Source organism: Cyprinus carpio, chromosome B2 (assembly GCF_018340385.1).
Source record: "Cyprinus carpio isolate SPL01 chromosome B2, ASM1834038v1, whole genome shotgun sequence".
Classification (NCBI taxonomy): Eukaryota; Metazoa; Chordata; class Actinopteri; order Cypriniformes; family Cyprinidae; genus Cyprinus; species Cyprinus carpio.
Genome location: NC_056598.1, coordinates 3,956,661 through 3,982,738, shown reverse-complemented (window position 1 = coordinate 3,982,738; position 26,078 = coordinate 3,956,661). Strand labels below are relative to the sequence as shown.

Here is a 26,078-nt window from a genome sequence, read left to right as displayed (position 1 = left end):
AATGTTTTGTTACCAAACTTCTTTTATGTTCAACAGTAGAAAGAAACACATACAGGTTTGGAACATCTTGAGGGTGTGTAAAGGATGACCGAATTTTATTTTGGGGTGAACTGTCCCTTTAAATGGAGGTCAGTTACCTTATACACAGTGCCGAAAGCTCCGGACCCAAGCACTTTGATCTTCTTGAACTCCGTCTCTTTGAGGATGCGCAGCAAGGCCTGGTTGGGGGCTTTTCCACTGGGGGTCAGAGGCTCCACTAGCTGTAGAGACAAATAGAGTCAGGAAAGCTGCCCTCAATACACAAACACATCTTGTCTTTGAATGAGTATGGGCTGACACGCATCTGTCGGAAGCTACTGCCTCATTGACTGATTTCCATCAGCATTCACTGTTGACACTACAACAGTAAACTAGCTTCACTGCATTGATCTTACATGGTTTCACCAAACTCTGCCAGCTCTCTTACTTAAAGTGTTGGTTGTTTAACAGTAGATACTCTGAATATTCAGATTATGGTTGTCTTGTGATCTGACCTCTCTTTCTTGCAGGAGTCGTCGTAAGGTTCTCTTCCTTTTGATGTGCCGTCTGCGCAGAAAAACAGCAACTCCTAGACCCAGGATAACAAACGCCAGCAGACCTCCGACCACACCAGCAGCTATCATGGGCAAACCCAAACTACAGACAAAAGGAACATTACTGAGTTGAACTTTCTGCAGTGGAAGATGGTTCACTACATTTCAGAACTGACTGAGTGGTTATGCTCTTAGATATTACTTAGATTTATACCATGTGAAGAGTTTTGAGTTTAAAATATTTATTTTTTTTTTTTGTCATTGGATATTATATGAATTAATTTATAGAAATATTTATGTTTTAGATGTCTTTGGTTTTCTATTTAGAATTTAGATTTCTAGAAAAAAATGGTATTTATTTATTTATTTGTATTTTTAACCCCCCAGTGGCATGTTATTGTTTTTATTGTTTATTTAATAATTTATGTATTATTTGTTTTTGTATTAAATGTATTATTTATTATTAATTTATTGTTTATTTAATAATTCATGTATTAATTATAAAAAAGGTATTACTTTACTATAATTTATAGAAGTTTATATTCAATTATTCCATTAATACATTTCAAATATTTTCATTATTTATCATAACTAATAAGGCCAATTGAGAGAATTGGTTTTTAAATAAAACACAGGCCTGTATATGATTTATAATTAATAATAATAATATTACTGGATGATGCATCATCATCCTGTACAAGCTAAAATCATTTCTAGATTTTTTACACTTCAGCAGAAAGGCAGACTAATCTCAAAAAGTATATTTTCCTTTATTTCGCACTCAAAAAGTATATTTTCCATTTTCTTATCAACACCATAGCCAATTTATTATTTTTCATAAAATCATGTGACGAAGGCTCAAAAAGTATTTTGGTTTACCATTTTTCTAAAAGGCTTGATATTTTGGGCAAATTTTCTAAAAATATGCAATTCCCAGCCAATTTATTACTTTTTCGAGCTAAAATCATTTCTAGATTTTTTACACTTCAGCAGAAAGGCAGACTAATCTCAAAAAGTATATTTTCCTTTATTTCGCACCATATGCATCATTATTCCATACTGTGACGAAGGCTTGAGTATTTGGTACCATTTTCTAAAAATATGCAACAATTCACAGCCAATTTATTACTTTTTCGACAGAAACTATGGTGATATATGAGGATAAACATTATGATTCTTGGGATATTCTGGAAAAGGGATATATATATATATGGGACAGATTCTCTTCTTACCCTTTGAAATCTTTGCAGTCCTTCAGATCAGGTCCAGTACATCTGCAATTCAAAACATAAATTGAATCAGTCACAATTAGTGAACACTGCAATCCCTGATGAACCTGGTTAAATTACACGAATGATCGTTTCATGTCATTACATTCAAATGAAAGCATCATATACAATGCCTCTCTCACCCCTGGGTGCAGTTCTCATGACAGGGCTGGCACACTCGCATCGTGTCAGCATATTTCCAAATGAGTACATCCTTCTCTCCCGGTATGCCTTGTGGGCAGCGTGTTACACAGTGCGGCCCATCTTGGTAGTTTGCACAAACTGTACATTTGTCGGGTCCCTGGACAAAAGTTGGCAATTAGATGGCAACAAGCAACTTTTCTACAGTTTTTAAGTGATGTGATTTTAATGATGTGTCTCCAGGACACAACTGGGACAGAAAACATTGGTTTGAGAGACTGCTGTGCTGCCATCAGCGTTTTAAAAAATAAGAATAAACACTGTTTACTGACTGAAGAACATGTGTTATTGTTGAATGGGTTTGATACTTACAGGGCCGGTGCAGGTCAGGGATCCATTCATGAGCAGACATTCAGGGTCGCACTCGACACACGTTTTATTGACCTCATATTCACGTGGCTCACTGTATGGACAAAAAATCCATTCTGGTCAATATAGTCAAAATCATAATTGAACAAAAGAAATGGTAACACTTTAGATTTGGGACCAATTCTCACTATTAACATGTTTCCATGCCCAATTGTTCCTCTCATTAAAAGTAGGCCAAAAAGTAAGCGATAATGTGTAGTCAGCCGGCTATGATCACGAAATAAACTAAGTGGTTTAATAAAAATAAACACATTTAAGATAAGGATTTAAATGTTAGCATTCAGAGACATGACCTGTTGTAGAGCTGTTATTTAGCATTTAAACATGGATAAACTGAGAAGGCATAATAGAGCTCTCACTCACCCAGCCAGTAGGTTGCAGGAAGCCACACAGTGTTTTTTACGGGTGTAATGCTTACAGGTGAAGCACATAGTGGGACCAGGACCCCAGCAGCCATCATCTGTGCACATCTCATCACACGTGCTGTTCTGATTCGCTGTAAAAGATATCAACACAAATTGGATTTGAGTTAGAGTAGTAGTAGACTGTCTGCTTAACCCTACCAGTCTACTAATACTCTACTAACCCTCTAGTGAGAGTTAATACTGTAGGTATGTGCTGTAGGTGCAATGTTATTACAGTCAACAGAATGTGTTAAAGGGACCATCAAAATAAAGTGAAACCAAGATACAGTCTCAAAAAATTTGAATATCATGGAAAAGTTCTTTATTTTTTGTCATTTAATTCAAAAAAGCAAACTTTCTTATTTTCTAGATTCATTACACACAAACTGAATTATTTTGACTTACAGCTTAGGAAAATTAAAAATTCAGTATCTCAAAAAATTAGAATATTTTCTCAAAGATCAATCAAAAAAAGATTTACAAAACAGAAATGTTCAAGATCCCCAAAGTAGGTTTAATTATGCACTCAATACTTGAAATTACTGCACAGAAATTACTGCTTCAATGTGGCGTGGCATTAAGTTTGCTTTTTCGAATTAAATTAAAAATAAAGAACTTTTCCATGATATTCTAATTTTTTTAGATGTACCTGTATGTGTTTTAAAGTCAAATGTCTGTAAAAGAAAACATGTAAAACATTCCATCACAAAGAGAGAATTCTGGTACTATTTACTCTTGCACCAAACCTTTAAGTTTTTTTCTTATTTTTTTGCGGAATGTAGAAATATTTTTTGTTAACAATGGCAGTGTTACTAAATCTTTACACAGCTATTGTAAATTGCACTTCTGCTACTGTTTATAAGTTGTATGAACAACATTTATGGAGCTTCCATCATGTTGTCTGTGCTTTTTTTAAGTTTGACCAACCTGTCCTCCAACTAATACGCTCGTATAGGTCGTTTGTCAAAATCCCTGAAATACGACCCATCAGAGCGTATACTACAAATGCGCCCCTATCGGCAAAAGGTCGTTTTCATATTAATGTTTTGTACTCTTTTATTTGCCCTGTGATTTGCGTTTCGAGTAGCTCAGTTGGTAGATTATTGCGTTATACCTTGATATGCAATCATGCTATCATGGGTTCGATCCCAGAGAACAGACGTGCAAGTAAAATGTATATGCTCAATAAATCATAATTTAGCATGATTTCTGTGAGGGTTAGGTTTAGGGGGTGGGGTTAGGTGTGGTCATTCGAACGAATAAGCCACCTATTAAAATATGTACGAATTACTGTGAGATCGGTGTAAAAAGTCCACACATTGCATTTAAATAAACGTGCATTTTGATTGGTAATGACGTTATACGTCATTTCATGACGACAGACGCAACGCGATACTATTATTATTTTTATGCCCGCTAGAGGCCGCTTAACTTTAAAACATAAATATAGGTCGTAATAAGGTGCTTACACAAACGACCTATATGGTCATTTTTTTTGTTGGAGGACAGGCTCAGTTTGACAGATGTGGTCACTATGAACTGCATTTGGAAAAGTACTGCGTGAAGATTGTTTAAAAAATATCCTTTTGTGCTTTTAGTTTGGAATGACACAAGTGGGAGTAACTTGCAACAGAATTGTAATTTTTGGGTGAACCAAACTGAAATTATTTGACAGGTGTTATTGTGATAATTCATTACCGCAGGTGGCAGCATCAGCATTTCCTATCATTTTGGCAATCTGTTGATTAGATTTGAAGAGGCGTTTCCAGTGCTCATGGCTGGTGTAGCAGAGATGCTTATTCTGATAGATGACCACATCACCGTCACTGATCTCCCTCAGAGAACGCAGGCCGAAATGTGTGATTTGAGTTTGGGTGACAGCAAAGCTGAAGGCCCCTCTGTGGGAGCAGAAAGGAGACATGAGGTGTCTTTATATACAAAACAAACTCAACATTGTGATTCATTTGGGAGCAGCAATGTATCGTCATGTGTTAAAATTCTCAGAGATTGCTGACATATTTGAGACTGCAGTATTCTGACTTACTGCTTTTTTGTACGTCCACGGATGACCTCAAGGTTTTCAAAGGCACTAAGGGACGGCATGTCTTTCGGCCACTGCTGAATCACCAGGTAGCCTTTGAATTAGGAGAGGAAGAATATCTTCAGGAATGTTTACGAACACTGAGGGGCTAAAGGTCCCCTACATGAAACATTACAAATGTCCAATATTAAACCACAGCATTCTCACCAGTGATTTCTTTTACAGTTTTGAATATGTTGAGCTTGGCCGGGTCTAGTCCTGGAGTTTTAGTATGCTGGTCACTGTAAATAATAGTAATAAGAAGGATATCAGAGATTGTAAAAGATTTGGCTCAATCGCACAAATCTATATAATTCAAAAATGGAAAATATTCAAAGTATAATTGTCTTAAAGCAACATGGAATGGTACTAATCAAATCATATTTATCAGAGAGCGTGAAACATCCTTCTCACCCATTAAATGTCGTGGTGAGAATTGCAACACCTCCGCTGATTTTTGTGCAGTTCTCAAAGGAATCAATGTTGCTGGCATTGATTGACAGGACATCGGTCAGAGGCCCCATTCCTAGCCCATTGCAAACTACAGGGATGGTAGGAAACATTAAATATTAACTGCAACTAGAATTAGCCATGAAGGCAATAATAAATTTAACCCTTATGCTACCAGTAAAAGGTTTAGACACACTTGACTGAATTTATGCTTTGAATGGACGGAAAAACCTTTAGTCTAAACCTTAAATGACTTTAGTTTGAAAACTAATTTAAATTAATCCTATGTATGAATGTTTCTGCAAACTAAATTTGTTTCTATCAACTATCCTGAAAACAAATGCAAACATAAAAGTACAAACATTATATATATTTGCAATATTATGGTAGGACAGACTACTAATAGACACTGTAATAAATTACAGTTTTTATAGCGTTAAATGTTTTTTATTATTATTATTATTATTCTATTAAAATAAAAGTTGTAATACACCAACAAGACTAATGTGTTTGCTCAACTAGGAAAAAAGATAAAGAAACAAGCTGGATTTTTTTATTCTCTTTAAAGGTACGGTATGTAGGATTGAAACCGACTGGTTGAACTAGATATTGCAGTCCCAATTCAAAATATTGGAGTGTTTTTTCACCCAGCCCCTCCTCCTAAGACTTGACAACCAGCAGTATCAACTTTACCTTTTGGACACAGGCCATCACACTTCTTACATTTCCGAACTCCACCCTCATCCACCTCATAGGTGCCAGGGCTGCATGTTCTTACACATGCCCCATGGTCTGTCACGACATAGTTGTCTGAGAAAAAAAAACAAAAACACCAAACCAGCAATCACTCCAGAGTCATTAGCACACAACCAACTAAAGCAACACAACACAACATCATTCTGTCATGGTTATGTCACTTTCTGAAATAATATTTAGAAACCAAAGTTGAGCAACAGTTCGAGTATTTCTCTCTGCCTGGAAAGTGTCATTTAGATTTTAATCCTGGTCCCCTAAAACATGAATCTCCAGAATGCAAGAATTCAAGATTTCTTTAGATTTACATTTAATCTTAAGATTATTTGTTTTAATTTGTGTTGCGTAAATCTGTGATGAAACTGATTGCATTGCTGCCCATTTTGGCCAGGACACTCATGTGAAAGAGATTTAAATAAAGGTTAAATAAATAAAAAAGAAATCCCTTACACCCCAAAATGAATTTTTGTTCATTATTCACTCACCCTCATGTTGCTCCAAATCTGTATGAATTTCTTTCTTTTGCTAAGCACAAAGAAAATGTTGGTAACCAAACATTTACCAGTAGCCACTATAGTATGACTTCTATAGTATGAAGTAAAGAGCTACCAGCAACTGTCTGGTTGTCAACATTCTTTAAAATATCTTTATTTTGTGTTCACCAGAAGAAAGACAAAAGGTTTGGAACAATATGAGGGTGAGTGAATGATAACAAACTTTTAATTTTGTCATGAACTTACTTCCTAACAGCTTGAATTCACATGGTTATGGTTATTTGTTTTTCTTGAGGCGACTTACGTGGGCAATTCTTGATGCACGTTGCCCCAAAACTGTATTTACCGTCAGGGTTGGGAGCGAGCTGGTGGGTGTTGGGGTCGTAGAGCATGAGCCGTGGACATGCGTCCTTACATGTCCCCTCATCCTGGAAGTCCTTACAGGCCTACAGAACATACAAACAACATTTCCCATGAGCGCACTAGTCTGAAAGTATTTTCATTGCCCCTGAGGTTACTTTTACTGCAGCTGTACACTTCACTGGTAATGAATGTTTCACTGTAATACTGCAGACATGCCTTGTACTGTTATTTAATCAAAATAAGTATAAGTGTTATAGTTTTTAACACATTCAAACTGCTGCGAATTTCTCACATTTTGAGTCACAATACTGTCATTATTCACTCTGAACTAGTTCAGTTCATAATTATACCTAAATATTATGCTTACAGCTATAGATGACTTCACTAACTGTATTTAGGCTTACATATAGCATTCAGCATGTACTGAAAGATTAATGAGTAAACAAGTGAATTATTAAGAAACAAATCTTTATCTGTATATGTGCGGTTCTCACCAGGCAGTCGGTTGGTCTGGGTCCAGTGCAGCCAGCAGCACAATGTTCATTACAGCAGTCAATGGGTTTGGGCCCCTTACACCTCCCCGAACACTGCTCCGCACAGATCACCCTAGTCACTAGATACAGAGAGAGAAGAAACTTCACAGACCCTGACAGTACTATCTGTGTTTGCTAGAGTTGAGCACAGCAACAACAATTCAATATTCTTCTGAAGAGATTTCAAAACATTCCTCTGGGGGTCAAGTAGTGCTATTTCAGCAGTTGTGAAATATAAGCCAAGGATCAGCTAAATAAACTAAAGAGGCGCATTAAAAACTACTCATAAAGTAGAAATCCCAAATTGTTACTCCAGTGCACTTTGCAGTGGGACTACGGATTACTAACCCAGGGTTAAATATAAACAGAATGAAACATGAACAGAAGGATAACCCAGGTTTACCCTAGGGATACATATCATTATGGATCCAAAATTTCAAGTGTAAATCCCATAATTTGATTTGTTTATTTGTTTAAATGAATAAATCTGATGCACTTGAGTAATTTAAGAGCACTTACTTTTTTGGCAGTTTTGGGGACTAGGGCCCCAACAGGACCCATTGTAACAGCTCCGGTCACACTTCTTACCTGTGGGAGGTAAAGTAGAACATTCTCATTCAAAATGCAGAATTAATTAGTACCATTTAATATACATGTACAAACTTATGAGGGACATACAGTGTTCTGCTGAGCTTGGTTCCGGCTCTCTGATTTTAGGCTGGCTCTTCAAGTTCAGAATGTCACTCCACAGGATGGACTCCACGTTACATAAATGATTGTTACTGGAAAATATTATCCCACCCTTCAGTATTTCTAGGAAAGGAAAATTACAGTGTTTGAACAATGGTTTCACATGTGACAAACTTCACATTTGAAATACAGGTTTATTAATATTTTCCAAATATAACTTCCAGGGCTTGGCATGAAAATTAATGAATATTAGTCCCTCTACAAAACAAATTTGCAAAAGACATAAATATAGGTCATTAAGGAGCATTTGTTATTCCCATTTATCAGGAAACACACACACACACACACACACACACACACACACACACACACACACACACACACACACACACAAACAGTTTTACATAACCACATACCAGTTAAGCTAGTCAGAAGCAACTGGTTCACGCCTTGCCCGATGCTGTTGTTGTAGTTCAGGAGGACAACTAAAGCATATTTGTCATCATAAAGAGAGTGGCCACGGATGATGCGTAGATTCTCAAGAGGGATTCTAGGAGCCGTGTTGATCCCAATAAGAACATAGCCACCAACTTCTTGGATGCTCTAAAAATCATGAACAACAACACAAAATAACATAAAACACAAACCTCACTAAACCTACAACACTGTAACTATATAAAGAGTTGTCTGGAATAGCATATAGTTAAAATTTTTAAAAATCTGTCATGAAATATAAACTGGAATTAGCAACGTGCTACAAATATGGTGTACAGATGACTTACAATACAACCAAACACTAAGGTAACAGTAAAAAAACATTGATCATAGTGTTTGAAAATGGATATATCATACCCTGAGAAAGGACAAGTCATGTTTTTCTGTCATATATGTGATTTCCAGGTTTTCCAGAATGACGGTACAGTTGCTGTACATTTTTACCAGAATCTGATAATGGTCATCCACTGTTCCCAGAAGAGCCAGTTTGTTGTTCGCTCCCTGGCACACTAACACACAGAGAGAAAGAAAGCCCAATTATTGTAAATCCATCTGAGACCTTTATGGGAAAAAGGTACAATACCAGCAAAAAAAAACAAAAAAAAACAACAAAAGTAAAAATGTTATCTGGTGGTGAAAAAAATCTTATACATGAATTCCACATAAAATTAATCAACACAATCAATTTCAGAACCTAAAAAAAAAAGTTTACAAATCAAAAAATAATCAAATTATAATAAACTGTATGCCCATAGGCCAGCCAAGAGTAATGGCTGCTGAAAATTCAGCTTTGCCATCACAGGAATAAATTACATTTTAAAATATACTACAATAGAAATCAGTTATTTGAAACTGTATTATTATTTCATAATATTATTTATTATATTTTGATCAAATAAATGCACTAAGAGACTTTATTTAAAATAATCAATTAAAAAATAATAAAACTGTATTGTGCATTCATATTCAAATCAATGAATCAAAGCTTTGTACACAGTTTGGCAACAATTACAGTCTTGAGCCTTATTGTGCATTTCACATTTGTGGAAATTTTAGCCCATTTTGCAATGCAAATTTGTTCCAATTACACAAATTACATGGAGAGTGTCTGTAGACTGCAATTGTCACGTCAAACCAGAGGTCTAGGCTCTGGCCAAGCAATTTGAAAATCTTTATTACACACAAATAAAAGGCTAAAATGATTGCAATAAATCAAATGAGGCCGCTGGAGTCAGAGCCAATCTGATGCATGTAGGTGTCTTTTGCAGCTAATGAACCAGTCAGAATTCAGTGTAGGTGGGCTTTGTTTTAAGTGCTCAGAGCGGCAACGGAAAGACTCTGTGGTGGGCCAAGATAAACAGTGCTCATGGCAGAGAGCTCCTCTGAATGGTCCGAGCACTTACTCTTTCTCACACACTCATTTGGGAAAAAACTATTACTACATTTATTCAGTCTGTTCTATATTGCTGCAGAGACTGTTAAGATTCTGACTAAAAGGCAAAAATAGAATTAGGCCACTAAAACTGTGAGGTCTTAATGATTAGTCACAAAATTAGTCATCAACAACTCCTATTTTGCACCACAAGATATCCCCAATGAGACAAAACATCTTAGCAGTTTCCACTAATAGATACATCAGTCTGTGAAATTGTGAATAATTACATTATCACGTATGTAATAATTAAGTTATTGTGTAACAGAAGATAGATCCAGTCATTTCAAAAGTGACTTCACTTGATCAGATGCAAAGGGTTAGCACTGATTTGAAGGAAATTAGCATTTCAAAATGTTAGATGAGACCATAGACTGTATGAAAACATGAACATAGTACCCGTAGGTTTCCGAAGAGTGTTTTTGAAGCTCAAAGTGGGCGGAGGCGTCACTCCCGGATAATCGAAAATGGGCATAGAGGCGGGAGCTGGTTGCTGAAACCACGCCCTCCTAGCTCGACGGGTGGTGACAGCAGTGGCAATCCACCTGTCACTCAAGTGGCCACGCCCTTAATTATCTTAATTAAATTAATATATTTTAAACAGATGAGTTCTAAAAAAAATTCACCCCCATCACAGTTGCCATGAAGGGCAAAATTAGCTATACAGGCAAAAATCATTCTTGAACCAGGCTGTAAACATGTTTTTTTCTGCTGTACAGTTGGGCATTTTAACATGGGGAGTCTATGGGATTGACTTCCTTTTGCAGTCAGCCTCTAGCAGCCAGTTGACGAATTACAGTTTAAGTCACTTCCGTGTTGGCTTCACGAGAGAGAGCGGGAGGGTGCTGCATGGATGAGACACATATGACAGACAATATAACCTCAACACAAAGACAAAACAATGAATTAACAATTATGTATTCATGGGTCATGGTGGGCTTCTTGGTATAGTTTCGTTTTCTCTCAGTTCTAGTTTTAGTTAAGTACATAAGTGTAGCTTTAGCAACAAGCTGTTTTTATTTTTTATTTTATTTCACATACATTTTATGAGCTGCTCATGTGTAAAAGAGCACAGTGCCATGCTTCACTCTGAAACACACAGTACATATATTTATTTAAGTCATTCTCAGCCTTTGCAATTTGACAGTCTCACTAAGCTACATCAAGGTTTAATGCAACTCAAACCACATAAAATATGGTGTCATTTGCTTGTATAAATATAGTTTGTGCTGACCACAGTGTTTTTTGTATGGTGAATTACTGGGTGCCATCAGACGCTTAGAAACCAAAGTGAAAAATTTAGCATGCTGTTGGGCCTGTACGGTTTTTGGTGCTGTGTTGATCACCACAAAGTCAACTCTGGGTCCTGAACCAGTTGAGAACCACTAGAAAGCATTGTTGTGTGGATGGCAATTCAGATCGTTAATAGGCTTAGATATCAGTGAGGCCAAACAGCTCAACCAGTCTCAGGTCAAAGTTGTTTCTAGTTTTAGGATAAACTAGTCCCACTTTCAAAATGTATGTTGATGGTTTAGCGGAGTCAGCTTGGGACAAGGAAACCAGATCTTGAAGAATGGAGCTTTATAGTCACACAGGCGTCTCTCTCTATAAACACTGAATGGATGAACTGTACAACACAATTGCAGAATTCACTCCTCCAAGTCTCCTCAGTAAAACTCATAGTATTGTGACTTCAGTGAGGTGTTGACATGGAGCAGGGACGATACTCGCAGCCATGAGGTTGTTGGGTCGCATTCTTTAACGTGTCTGGTCTTGAAGGAAAAGCTTATGCTTGTAAACAAGTGAGCGACAGAAGTCTCAAAAAGGTGCTTAAAAAGGCATTAAAGTGAGAGTTTACCCAAATTTGAAAATTGTGTAATTTACTCAACCTCTTGTCATTTGTCATATTGCTGGGTGTATTATTTCTTTGAGTAATAAAAAAAAAAAATATCAACAACCTTGACTATTTTTAGACAACAAATTTATTGATTGTGCAAAAGTTATCTCCAAGTATGACACATTTCAAAACTGAAACTATTGTTTATTTATTTACTTACAGGACAAACGTGATCATATGTTGGCTTCTTACATTTTGGTGCATTTGGTTTACTGAATTGAAAAAACAAATAGAAAGATATTTTTTTTAGACAACAAAGCTTATCTTGTGTGTGATATACAGTACCAACAATCGCAATTACCAACATGTTCTCACTCCCAACTTGTCACATATGGATGCTTAGACAGGACTCCTTGGCATTGTGTATCCTTTAAGCATCATTTTTCAACATGCAAGGTACACCATTACTTTTATTGAGAAACCTCTGGTGTCAATACAAAGATGCAAAGAATATGAGAAATGTAGCATCATTAAATTATATATTGGGGTATAATATGTCATTATAATATATATATATATATATATATATATATATATATATATATAGATATATATATCTATATATCTATATATATATATATATATATATATATATATATATATATATATATAACATTTAATTTAAAAAGGTGAAACATACCAAGTGTTCTGAGGGCAAACAATTAATTTTATGTGAGGAACAAACCCAAAAGCGATCACCACCTCCAGCCATGTTCAAATTACAAAGACATTCAAAAACTGCTGCCTGAGGAAGCCTTACTTCAAGTTTGATTGTGAAATACCATTGGCTATTTTCGCGACCAATTGCATCACACAAATGTTTAGATTTAACCTTTGAATGCGATATGACTGCATTAATGGAGTAGGAATAGTTTTGGCAGTTAAAAATTACAAATTTTTGTCTATTCTTCACATAAAGAGAATCAATAGCATCAAAAGACTTGGAATATAACTGTTTGAGGTCAGTTTGTGGTCACACACCTGAAATCAATTAACAATCAAAACACGGGAGAAACTGGGTAATGGGGAGAACATGGAGAGCAAACACAAGACACAGAACTGACATTACTCCCCCCTCCCAGAAGGTTCTCTCTCGCTCTGGAGGCCCCTCAGGACAGGCTTACATGGGACAGCAGGCCTCCAGAGCGGTACCCATTCCGGGACCCATTGCGGAGCAGGCATACTAGCAAGCCATGGCGGAGTTGACACTGGAGCGGACTCAGGGGCTGGAGCCGACACTGGAGCAGACTCAGGGGCTGGAGCCAACACTGGAGCAGACTCAGGGGCTGGAGCCAACACTGGAGTGGACTCAGGGGCTGGAGCCCACAATCTCTTCCTCCGCATTCTCCTCTTTAGAGCAGAGGTGAAGGAGACTGTGGCTGTCAGCTGAGGGCTTGAGAGTAAACCCCACTGGCGGGCCTTACAATGGAACCACCATCGGGCTTGAGAATGCCGTGGCTGGTGGCCTTGACTAAGGAATGGCCGGCGGGCTTGATAACAGAACTGCCGGTGGATTTGATGGTGGGCTGGTTCTGGATCGGGGCCGGACGGACAGTGGTGTCTGGGAGGTCAATGGGGTGGTAGTAATTTGCCCCGATCCAGAACAGCTAGTTAACGGTGGCGTCATCTAACGCTGTAGTAGCAGCGAGCCCACATAAATCCCGGGGGCGAACTCTATGAAGGGGAGATCCCTAAGGGCTAGGGTGGCGAATCAAGAGGCTACCTCCATAGCCACAGGGAGAATCATAAATTCGATCTAACACTCTAATACAATCTATATATATATATATATATATATATACATATATACTGTATATATATATATATATATATATATACATAATATATTAGTAGGTCTAAGTTAGTAGGTCTAAGTGATATATATATATATATATATATATATATATATATATATATATATATATATATATATATATATATATTACGGGTGTGCCCGAAGCCGAATACCTTGTTCGGAAAGGCACGGATAATGGCTTCAAAAATGAATAACGGATAACGAATAATTCTGCCCGAATATTTGGCTGAGACTGCAGCACAGTCTGGTGTTTACTAGATTCACAGGTAAGCCAGGGGATCAACACAATATTTTACACAAGCCTCTAAATTCACTCAATGAGTGTGTGAAGTGAATGAACGTAAAATTTATGAATTAATAGTGCAAATCATACAATGCATTGTACAGATAGATTTTCTACCAGGCCTTCATGTTTGCAAGTGTAACAAGTGTGCGACGTAACTAAATGAGTTTATGAATGAAATAAGCACAAATAAAATAGCAGTGTTGCAGTTGCCTTTTTTCATCCATTTCCTGGAAATTACTTAAATCAATTTCTATATTTCTAAATTGCATAGAAACCCTTACTGTTTTAATTTAGATACTTAAATATCTATTTATTGGATCACGAAAGGTCCCCAAGCTGGGACTCGACCTCACGTTGCTCAAAGCACAACCGAACTACATCTTGAAGCACCGTCTATACAATGAAATTGGCTCAGACTGTCAGAAGATGTTTAAATAGGCTAAATGTTATAATCATAAAAAAATAAAAATAATAATTTTAGTTAAACACTGCATATTTCTTCAGTAATAACTATGAAAAAAGATAGGCTGTAAAACCATAAACATAACGGTCTTATCAAATACTGTACGAAGTTCTGGTTCAAGCTCCACCTACTTCCGAATTTTACCTGTTTTATCCGAATACAGATACAGATACGAATAATTTTGTGATTGATACAGATACAAATACTGGCTTCGCTGCACACCCCTTATATATATATATATATTAGTGCTGTCAAACGATAAATCCGATTTATGGCATCCTAAATTAAAGTTTTTGTTTACACATTATATTTATGTGTGCTGTGTATATTTATTATGTATATATAAATACACACACATACAGTATATATTTTTAAAATACATGTATATACATTTATATATTTATATTTTTATGTTTTATAATTTACATATAAATATATTTAATACATAACATATTTTACTTAAATATATACATGCATGTGTTTGTATTTATATATACATAATAAATATATACAGTGTACACACATATATTATGTAAACAAAAACTTTTATTTTGGATGCTATTAATCATGATTAATCGTTTGACAGCACTAATATATATATAGATATATAGATATAGATACAGTATATATATAATTATTACTTTTTTCAATTGCATGCAACGAATTTAATGCATCTGAATCATACAAGAAGTTATGGTGTACTCTTAAAACTACGCTAAAGGGGTACCTGGAGTGGTAAAAAGTGACTCCAAGGAGTCCTGACCAAGCATCCATTAAGTAAAAACATGTTGCAAATACAAACTTCAAACTTGTTTAGAAAGATCTACAGTATACAGTATTTGCAAAGTGAATGCTGAACTCATGGTATATCTCAAAGCAGTAGTTTACAAACTGCGGTTGAGGTCCCTCCACTGGGCCTCAAGAGGATTCTAGGTAATCTGTGGAAATTGGCATTTTTGTATTATTATGTACTTTTAGGTCTGCCAAAGTTAACTGTACAAGAAAGATATTTATTGCAAAAAGTAGAAAACAAACAAACAAAAAATTGATTTGTACTTTAGTGAGTTATTCAATATTATATTTTAAATGTACTAAATTCCACCATCATTACAAATGGGTCTTTATTCATGAAAATATATAGTTGCCATTTTATTTTAGGAAGGGTTTCCTCAGAAGGGCTTATATTTGAAAACTCCTGTCACAGGAGTGTCAGGGGAAGTTGTGGCCTAATGGTTAGAGACTGACTCCTAACCATAAGGTTGTGGGTTCGAGTCTCGGGCCGTACCACGACTGAGGTGCCCTTGAGCAAGGCACTGAACCCCCAACTGCTCCCCGGGCTCCGGGTGTGTGTGCACTTGGGATGGGTTAAATGCAGAGCACAAATTCTGAGTATGGGCTGTATGTCACGTCACTTTCACTTTCAGGATTTAAATAAAACATCATAAGTAAACTTCATTTTATGCCTTATATACTGTGCAAATGTTTTCCAGAGGGAGTTTTGATGTTTATTCTCATTTGTGCCCAACAGTTAAAGCAACTGGGAAAAAGTACTAAGTAGTTTTGAAGAACAGTGGTTCTGTTATGAGGAACAGCTTAATAGGAAAACCTGAGGTCTCCTTTACTCTTACTGCAATAAGAGTGTGTTTCATAGCCCAGAGTAAAGCCATCAGCCTACCGCCTACGCACTGGACAAGATAAATTCATAAAAAGAGCCTTATCTTGTAAGTAGTTATTGTCTTGTAAGTAGTATTATTGGTAAGTGTTATCTAGGACGGCCGATATGGAGTAACTCATTTCCTGAGTTGGTCACAGGCAGAATGAAGGCTTTCTGAAGCAGATGACAGGTTGATTTCACAGGATGTTGCACAAAACATATGACGTCCTGAGACAGTAGAATGTTTTCCATTCATCCAGATACAATGTGATGAAGAAACCATGGCCAGAGGTACCTAACGTCAATTGTTTCATCGTTAAAGCTTGAGTTGGCTTGCTTCCTTCTAGCAATCCTTCTGGCCCACTGTCATGACAGTAAAGGTAAGGTGTGGCTGTACCTAGGCTGGCTCAACTTCAGTAAGTATACTGTTCTTGTCCAGATATGATGTAACAGTGTGAGTGTTTCTTATTGCCGCTGGCTGTAGGTGTGCTGAACTCATAATGTGTGTTCCCATGCACTCACACTACAGGTTTAACACCAAGAACCTGAGTCATGTAAAACTTGTTGCAAAATACAAAAGAAAAAATTATTTACTGTCTGGTCATGCATTTTAAATGCTCTTTCCTCAAAAGGGTGTGAGCGTATTTGGTTTCTTTAGCATGTTAATACAAAATTATTTTGAAAAGGCTTGAAAAAAGGTTTGGGTGGTTACCATGACCAGTTAGTTCCTGTTAAAGATTCTATCCTACTTCACTCTTAACACGGGCGTAGAATATGCCCCCCTCCCCCTCTTTTAATAAAATGGAAATTCATCCCCCACACCTTTTCCGGGTAAGCGTGTTCATGTAGAGGCTTTCAAGGACCAGGGTGAATAAATCTAGATTTATATTCAAAGACACAAAATGGTCTACGCATGACCTGACATATTTTTTTTGTTTGTTGTTGTTGTTTTTTTGTTTTGTTTTTTTTTCCAAAATTAAACAATGTTAACTTTATGGAGTGCTCAACACTCTCATGCAGTGTATTTTTCATTCATACTCAAAGCCGGAGGGCGTTCTCACGCAGAAAGTCCAAACCAAACTCATAGAAGTAATAACTTATGATGTACCAGGAAATCCCTAATATGGACAAAGCCATCCAGCTATTGCTTTAGCTGAGCTAAATAAAAACCAGAAACATAAAACATAAACAAACAACTGTGAGAATGTCTGGTTTATGTGTGTTTTTCCGAGTCATCTCCAGGTAACAAATAAATAAAGCAAATGTATAATAGTGTAAATTGACATTTATTGACAGTATAGGAACTATACAATATATTTTATGGCTTATTCTGTCATAAAAATAGAAAAAAAGTGTCTGTGCTATAGAACCAATCATAAAATTGGTAAATATATATATAAAAAAAATTATAGAATACAAATGATTGGTTACTGACCAGCAGTGCATTAGATTTCTTAGCAAATTAAAAGAGATAAGAAAAAAAAAAGACCAATCATCTACATTGTGAGTAAATCACTCACATATGTGACTAAATCTTCACTCTGGGCGACCAAATGATGTCTAATATTAGACAATGGCTAATAAATTCTCAGATTTTACTCACCAGTGTGTGAGTTGGAGCCTAAGTATAAGTTTAGCACAGATATATGTTCACTCGCCGAACACTTTGACTGAGCGCTTCAGAGTTTCACTCTCCGTAAAGCGATCTGTGCTATCTTTCTGTTCATCTGATGTATAACGCACCTGTATTTGACGTACCGTAAACTCTAGTGTGAAGATGCATGACTCGCTGACAGTTTGTTTCACATTCATGCGGAAAGAGAGAGAGAGAGAGAGAGAGAGAGAGAGAGAGAGAAAGAGAAAATTGACAAACTACATGTAAACAATATTCTTTGTTGTATTTTCCTGTCAAAATAACGGCCTTCCTTTGGAATTCTTCAGCTTTTAAGAACTGCCAGGTTTTCCGGTAGTGGGCGGAACTAATGTGCAAACAGCAGTCTTGTTTGCTGGCGCTCATCTATTATCATCCCTGTTTAGATTTCAGCAAATCAGTTCGAGCGATGCACAAAACCTGATTAATATTCATGAATAAAGCAGCTCATTAATCCTTAGTAATCCTTAGTGCGTTTTATAGTTCTTATTAGTAGAATTCATATAATTATTATCTTATCAGTATTTTTGTTAGTTTTCTCAAATTTTTTTTTTTACAGAAACACTGAATGACCAAAAAAGCACCACCACCAGTCCAGTTAAAATGTTCAGTTAAAATGGCTAATATCCATTCAAACATGGTTATCAAGTTTTAATTCTAATTACTAAAGTTCTATCATTACATAAAACTTGATTATCATATTATAATGGTTGACTGACTGATGTTAAGAGTGTACTTTCAGATATTTAACAAATATCCATTTTACAAACATATATATATATATATATCTATATATATATATATATATATATATATATATATATATATATATATATATATATAAATAAAAAAAAAAAAAAAAAAAAAATAATATATATATATATATATACATACATATATATATATATATATATATATATCAGTCTGGCGAGTAAACAAAAAAAAAATTACTAGCCAATGGAGATTCAATTGCCAAGATGTCCATAGAGGGTTGATGACAATTATATAAAAAAAAAAAAAAAAAAAAAAAAAAAACAATTTGACATTAAGTGTACCCATTTGAATTTTTGCTCTTAGCTTCACCACAATTATTTCTAAAGTTTAGCGAAATATCGCAGGTCACGACATTTCTGCATTGTGAAATACAATGTGCGGTAATATGCAATGATTGAGTACAGTCTCATAATAAAGGCTCAGACTCTTTACAAACACATAATTAATTTCTTAATGTAAAACATTTTAAACTACTGAATGCACCTTTAGACTAAATAGATAGAAATAATTTCTACTAAAACCATTTCCAAAACAACATAAAATAGACAAAGGGGAAAAGGTCATTTTTCCCTCATAAAATACATTATCATTACCTGGAATTAAATTATCTATTTAAGTAATGTAATTGAGTTAATATGAAAATAAATCCAAAGTTATAAGGAAACAGCAATGCTAACGATTTCCTATGCAATTAAATTAGTCATTATTTATCCTTGGAACTAGGAACCTATAAAAAAATAAATAAAAAAAAAATCAAAGAACTTTGTTTCTTCTGCAGCATCCAACTGTACTTACATAGGTATTATAATTAGAGTTATCAATAGATTTCTAATTTTCCAGTTAATTAATAAAACATATTGCAATTAATCACACAAAGGTGTAAAACTTCAGGGTAATATATTTTATAATAAAATGCATTCATTTTTAAAATATAAAATATATAAATTAAATATTTTAAAATATAAAATATATAAATATATTAAAATACTCATAAAAATATTTTTTTAGATAAACAATTATATTAAATTAAAATGTAACATTGCAAACCCCATTAATTTAGATAACATTAATTTAGGTGATTATTTCTCCCATTTCTCCCTAGAGTTCCTAATGAGTTACTATAGAATCAAGTTGATCCCCACTTTGGCTGAAAGCTTTTTCTGGAAGATTGATAGTGAGAAAGAGAACATATGTTTTTTCTCACAAGGATAAAGGCAGATGTTTTTGTAAAGTAATTTTGATGTCTCTGAATCATCCATCTTGAATCTAGAGCTCAAGGCTTTAGGTTTAAAGAGCAGTTTCAACCCCTCAGGACCACTATCTGTTTTAATGAGGAAAATAAAGCTTTTCCTCAGCTCTTCCTGTGCATTAAGCCCACACTTCCCTCTCCTGCTAGGACAGAATTGTTTGAGGTTCAGCAGATGAGGTGTATTCCGCTACATATGGCGCAATGTAAACAAAGATACCATCGCAACACAATGAAGGATTCTCAGGGTGTGGATGACAATAATATATTCTGGGTCTTTGAAGCTCAATTCTGGATTCCAACTGGGATTGGCTCCAATGAATGCAGTGAGTGGGATACAGACTCAAAACTGTGGAGATGTGGGGGTGTTCCAGATCAGGGACTTGAGGAACACACAGGAAGAAGATGGAACAAACAGAGACACACATCTACACAAAAACACCACCACTACCAAAAAAAAAAAAAGTGGATGGCAATAAAACAGAGAAAAAGAAAAAAATGTCCTTCTGACATTTCAGGAAGTTCCTTGTATGGGGTCAGTCATTGCGTTACTCCAAACCCAGATGCTATAGTGGCCTCCGGGGAGGGCAGAGAGAGCTAGAAAGGTCAGATTTGAGAGAAAGACACATGTTTGAACCAAGCCAGATGCAAAACACCCACAGAAGAGCCATGTATTTATTTCACAGAATGTACTTTAAATGCATTATTGGCTTTACTAGCAGAAAGTGATACTGTGTTGACTTTATTACACCCTCTGTAAAGCTTCCTCCTCTGTTGCGCATGAGAATGTAGGCTCCGGTGCTGAGGAGTAGCAAACTTAACAATACACATAACACTTGCTCAATAGTTTAAAAGTACTATACATTTTTTTATTCAACAAATAGCTTTTTCCAACAAGTAGTGCACAGTGTGAGAAAATGCTGAAAGGCTGTTTCGGGTGACATGATCATTGACAGAAATAGTGGTGTTTCATAAGTGCTTCTCCGATGGCACGCTTTGACTGTTTTTATTTAAATGTTTATATTTCACCAATCATCATCATTAGGATGTTGGTATTAAAATTGCCTAATGTGCAATTTAAATGTTTGTATACCATCTGGTTTTGAGTGTGGATTATTACATAAAATCGATTCATTAACTGATTATTAAATTAAACTTTATTTTCATTATTTTGGTTTTCGGCTAAATAAAAGCTATCATTTCAGTTTTAGTGTTTCATAAAAAATGTCATTTCGGTGCATACAAAAACGTAACGCCCTATGCTAAACTTGTTTCTCATTCTCTCTTTAGTATTTACTTTGGCAACCCGATCTCACAAGAAAAGTATTTCATGAAATTGGAATTTTGTATGATTTGAAATTTTATTATTTGCAAAACACAAAAATAATGAACCTGAGCCCCTAAACCTAACGTTCTGTTCTGGGCACAAGCAGAGGTGGGCAGTAGTGTAAGATTTTTACTTTACCCAAGTAAATTTAAAAAGTATCTTTAGTTTATCAGAGTGTTTTTCTTTGGAAAACTTTACTGCGCTACATTCCAAAGCATCATACATCATAAAATCAGCACAGATGTACGATTGATATTTTTGACGTTATACCTTGACTTTACACCATTAATGTCTGTATTAAAATTAATTTTATGACATCATACATTTTACTGCACTTCATTTCATAAATAATGGTTGTTTTTTGTTTTACGTTTAATACTTAAGAACATTAAAAATATAGTACTTTCTTGTACTCAAGAAAATCTTTGAACTACTTTTACTTGAGTAAAAGTAAGAAAGTAATAGATTTCTAATGTAATTAAGTATTAAATGATACTTAATATGAAATGTAGTGCAGTAAAAAGTACAATATTATGCTTTGTAATGTTGTGAAGTAAAGCTGTCTAAAGAAAAACACTGTCTGCCTCTGGGCACAAGTAGGTTGTACGAAAATGTACAAAAGAGTTTGAATTCAAAAGAATTTACAAAACGTAAAGCAGTTACGAATTGTCATGAGACTGTGTTGTCCGATTCACTCTTCTTTCAGACTGTTCATGGAGGCCTATATGAATAGATATCACAAAAGAGATACACAGAAATATTTAGTTACAGTAAATACTATTCATTACTGTTTTCAACTCAGTTATACAGCTTATGTTTTGTTAGTGTTTAATGTAAATAAATCTGTTTAAATCACCCTAATTGTTCTTTAATTCAAAAACAATTTCAATTATTAATTGAAATACTATCTAATGAAATAGCTTCAATATAGTTTGATATTTGATATTTTAAAGCTAAACTGTGACATAAACACTATATATTTATTTTTTAAAGATAAGCTTAAATGGAATTAGTAATCCTACGTAGCTTTTAGCTTGGACAGCTAAAGTTTCAATGTAACTTCCCCAGCATTGAAGCTTCACCATGTTTTAAGTAGGAAAATGCCACGTTTGTGCATTGAAAAAATATCTTACACAGCAGTTAAAAGTTATGAACCTGAAGGACACTGTGTTCTTAAACATTGTTGTGTTTGGGTAATCAATTTAATCAGATGAGAGAACGTCATTCATCTCGCAAAGCATCACACTTTTTTTCTTCGAAAACTCCTGAGAGAGACAAATAAGGATCTAAACTGAGGCAAATGTTTATCTCTCTTGGAAAGCACTCCCTAACAACTCGGTGTACATCTCCAGTTGCACTTTGCAAATCTTTGACTTTGTTTATCCTGAGGCCCAGGGCTGGAATTCTGGAGAAAAGGACCTTTTGAGCACCTAGTCGTAACATTAGCAATACATTAGCATGCTAGCATTTCACATTTTCCTTTGTGGACTTGAGATCAAGTTGCGTTGAGATCACGTCTGCAGGATTTCACGCAACTTCCTAACTTGGTGGCTTTTGTTCTATTCTTTACAATAACATTTTAAACCACTGATGCAAAATGTTTGCACGCTATGGACAAATATATAAACACCCCATTAGAAACATTATTGAACATTATTACTTGCATTAGGAGGCTAAAAGGCTGGTGAACATTCATCTTCTGCTGACCGTGTGAACAAAACATGCCCATTCATGATACTCAGATCCGTTACCCATTGAGTTGCTAATGTGATCACTGGTGCCCACACAGTCATGGGCTTTATTCATCATTTTGGAAGAACCAGAGGGAGCCAAGAGCTGATTCATTTCAATAGTTGTCTTCTTTCTGTCCACAGATTTTATTTGTGTCTTTTTCTGTGATATATTCTTCTCAGAACGTAAACACTGTGTCTGTGTTTTTATTGTAACAAAGATGCACTGTTCTCATTAGCGTCAAGCTAAGATTAATGACTGACTTATGACCTCTTTTGTTGCTGTATATATGGCCGGTTATGAATTGAAAGAAAGTTCTATCCTAATCCAGCCAGTAGTTCATTCCAAATGGTATATGAAACCCAACATTAGTGTTCGCAGGGGCATAATTATGCCATCATCCTGTCATAACCCTATAATATCAGATGACTAGGCAAAGTTGAGGAGGACGTTATATTTTAATACAGCAAGCAGCTAGCCAGGGAGGTCAGCATGTTTTTGACTTCAAACTGAACTTCCAGAAAATGTGTCATGTCAAGTAAGTGAAGAAAATGGTTTTATTAGGTTGAGTCAAATCCCTAGCTATTTTTTTGTCCTTATTTCTTGGAAGGTGAGGTAATGCTCAGTAATGAATGTGCTAAATCTTAAGTCACTCGTTTGCTTATTGTTCCAACTCTAAACCAGAAACATATGCAAGTACACAGAAATAAGTTGAGCACTTCATACAGTATGCAGTTCTTGCATTATTGTGATTGTCTTCAGTACTCAAGGGGTTGAGTTAGCTTCAGATATATGTGCCAATAAACCAAATGTGTTATTATTCAAGACGCTAACTATAAATAAGTTGTCAGATTGACAATTAATTTTAACTAACTTTTTTAGCAAGATTCTTATCAAACTGTTCCTCTGGTCTGATAGAATTTGATCTGAAAAAAAAAAAACTGACCAAAGTAGATGTTCATGGTGTTTTTTTTTTCTTCTTTTTTTGCAATGTTTCCTTGCAAAAACACTGAAAATACAACACATACTGAACATTTTCCAAATGCAATGTGAAATTGTATTTATGTGTGTTTGATTGTTTAAAATGTTTGGGGTTTAAAATAATGATATTTTTCAAGATTTGAAATGTTTTTGAAAGAAGCTGCATTTATTTGTTTAAAAATACAGCAAAAAACAGTAATATTGTGAAATATCATTACAATTTTACTTAACTATTTTCTATTTTAATATATTTGAAAATGTAATTTATTCTTGTGATTGCAAAGCTGAATTTTCAGCACCATTACGCCAGTCTTCAGTGTCACACGATCCTTCAGAAAACTTTCTGATATGCTGATTTTGTGCTCAAGAAACATTTCTTATTTTTATCAATGTTGGAAACAGCTGTGCTGCTGAAGATTTTTGTGGAACCTGTGATACATTTTTTTTTCAAGATTATGTAATGATTAGAAGAAACCATTGCACCAGCTTTAGACATTTGGCACCTTACACACACACACACACACACACACACACACATCACTTTTATACCTACTACAGGAAATACAGGAGCTACAGGAGGCAAGAGCTGAGAGAAAGTGAATGAGCAACATGGGCAAAACTGTGGTCACTTTCCAATTTTCCACTACTATGCAATACAAGAGTCTACTACACTTTTGCTGAATAACCCACACATTTCACACTTCATTCCAGCTGGAAAGAGGCAGCTGAATTTTGGGAATCCCCTGTTGCCCTGAACATTCCCAAATGTTTCTTTTTCCACAAACTACAGAGCAGCACACAATGAATCTCAGAAGTGACAGCTAGCCACCAACTTCAGATGTTTCTTTGGGACTCAAACATGAAACAACACACTTATCAAGCGTATTTGTGAACATCAATATGTATTTGTACGAATATGTTTAATCTGCCGCCCTAACAACCTAGATTTTGTATCATTTCAGGCATACAGAACAGGCGGTTATGTTTTTGATTATGGGTATGAGAGTGACCGAGGGGACGGAGCTCTGATTTAAAGAGTGCGAGTGCACTGGAGCACAGGGATGAGCTTCCTGTGTGCTGTTCCCAACCGTTACTCATCATTTACTCATTTTAACATTCTGCATTTCACATTAAGATTAAGAATGACTCCCTTCCAGAGGCTTACGCACAAGATGGACTACTCGCGCTAACCGTAAAAATTATGTTGCGCAATAGCAAAAAGGGTCTTGGTGTATTTTTGGCAAGCCATAGCTAGAACTGTGACAAATCAGAGTTTTACTCAAATTCCAAAGGGGTTTAGATGACACATTAAGGAGTCACGTTTAAAATGCAGATTATGTGCCAAAAACATAATAAATCTACGGAAATCTAAGAAATGAGCAAGACCCTGTCAAAATACTAATGACTAGTACTTAATCATTCCACATATTGTAGCTGATATTTTCTTTTTTAATACTGAAACTCATCTGAAGTTCACCAATGGCTTCGCAACAGTCATCTTTTCCATTGAAAACAAGGCATGGGCCAAGGCAGAGCTCTCAAAACAATGGCACTATTTGTTTAAAACTACAATCACATCCTCAAGCGAGTTGTTTTAAACCCACCCCCTCACTCTAGACTCAAAAGGGTCGAGAGGCCTGCCCCGTATCACTCAACTGGGCATTGAAGTTGGCTCGAAATAAACTTGTTAAGAGATAAATTCTAGAATTTTATAAGTGGCTTTGAACCAGCCGGCCTTCCAATGAAGCAAAGAAACATGAGATGATGTGTTGGGAGATGAAGACAATACTTAAGAGTCTGAGACTGAAGAGCAATCATATTGCCAAAAACTTTGTGGTTTGAAGAACGTTCCACTGTGTAATCTAATCTAAGACCAGGCACGATGTCTGATGATGAATATGATGTGAGATTACTCTGTAAGGTTTCATATTTTGATTCGTAAGTGTAGCAATGCCTCATCTGTCTCTTTCAGACAAAGGCACAAAATCACTTTCCAGAATGTTTTCTTTCACTGTTCCATGGTGAAATTATCTTCCCTGACCCTACCCAATCTGGAACACCAAATCCCAGACTATATTCCAGAAACGGCAAAAAAAAAAATAATAATAATAAAAAAATAATAATAATAATCTCTTCCATCAGCACTTA

General features: G+C 35.5%; 1 protein-coding gene across 1 annotated transcript in view; it reads right to left on the bottom strand.

The window, feature by feature from the left end:
• LOC109046603 (epidermal growth factor receptor-like) overlaps nucleotides 1–26,078 on the bottom strand; it is a 62,808-nt gene that overhangs the window by 13,319 nt on the left and 23,411 nt on the right. The window contains exons 2-18 of the mRNA XM_042717793.1: nucleotides 9,030–9,181; nucleotides 8,594–8,780; nucleotides 8,166–8,300; nucleotides 8,007–8,075; nucleotides 7,449–7,567; nucleotides 6,896–7,037; nucleotides 6,038–6,154; nucleotides 5,309–5,435; nucleotides 5,063–5,136; nucleotides 4,859–4,949; nucleotides 4,513–4,712; nucleotides 2,774–2,906; nucleotides 2,354–2,444; nucleotides 1,984–2,141; nucleotides 1,805–1,846; nucleotides 534–675; nucleotides 138–260 (exon numbers count right to left, since the gene is read on the bottom strand). Coding sequence (XP_042573727.1) covers nucleotides 138–260; nucleotides 534–675; nucleotides 1,805–1,846; nucleotides 1,984–2,141; nucleotides 2,354–2,444; nucleotides 2,774–2,906; nucleotides 4,513–4,712; nucleotides 4,859–4,949; nucleotides 5,063–5,136; nucleotides 5,309–5,435; nucleotides 6,038–6,154; nucleotides 6,896–7,037; nucleotides 7,449–7,567; nucleotides 8,007–8,075; nucleotides 8,166–8,300; nucleotides 8,594–8,780; nucleotides 9,030–9,181 — 2,102 coding nt within the window. The remainder of the gene's footprint in view (nucleotides 1–137; nucleotides 261–533; nucleotides 676–1,804; nucleotides 1,847–1,983; nucleotides 2,142–2,353; nucleotides 2,445–2,773; nucleotides 2,907–4,512; nucleotides 4,713–4,858; nucleotides 4,950–5,062; nucleotides 5,137–5,308; nucleotides 5,436–6,037; nucleotides 6,155–6,895; nucleotides 7,038–7,448; nucleotides 7,568–8,006; nucleotides 8,076–8,165; nucleotides 8,301–8,593; nucleotides 8,781–9,029; nucleotides 9,182–26,078) is intronic.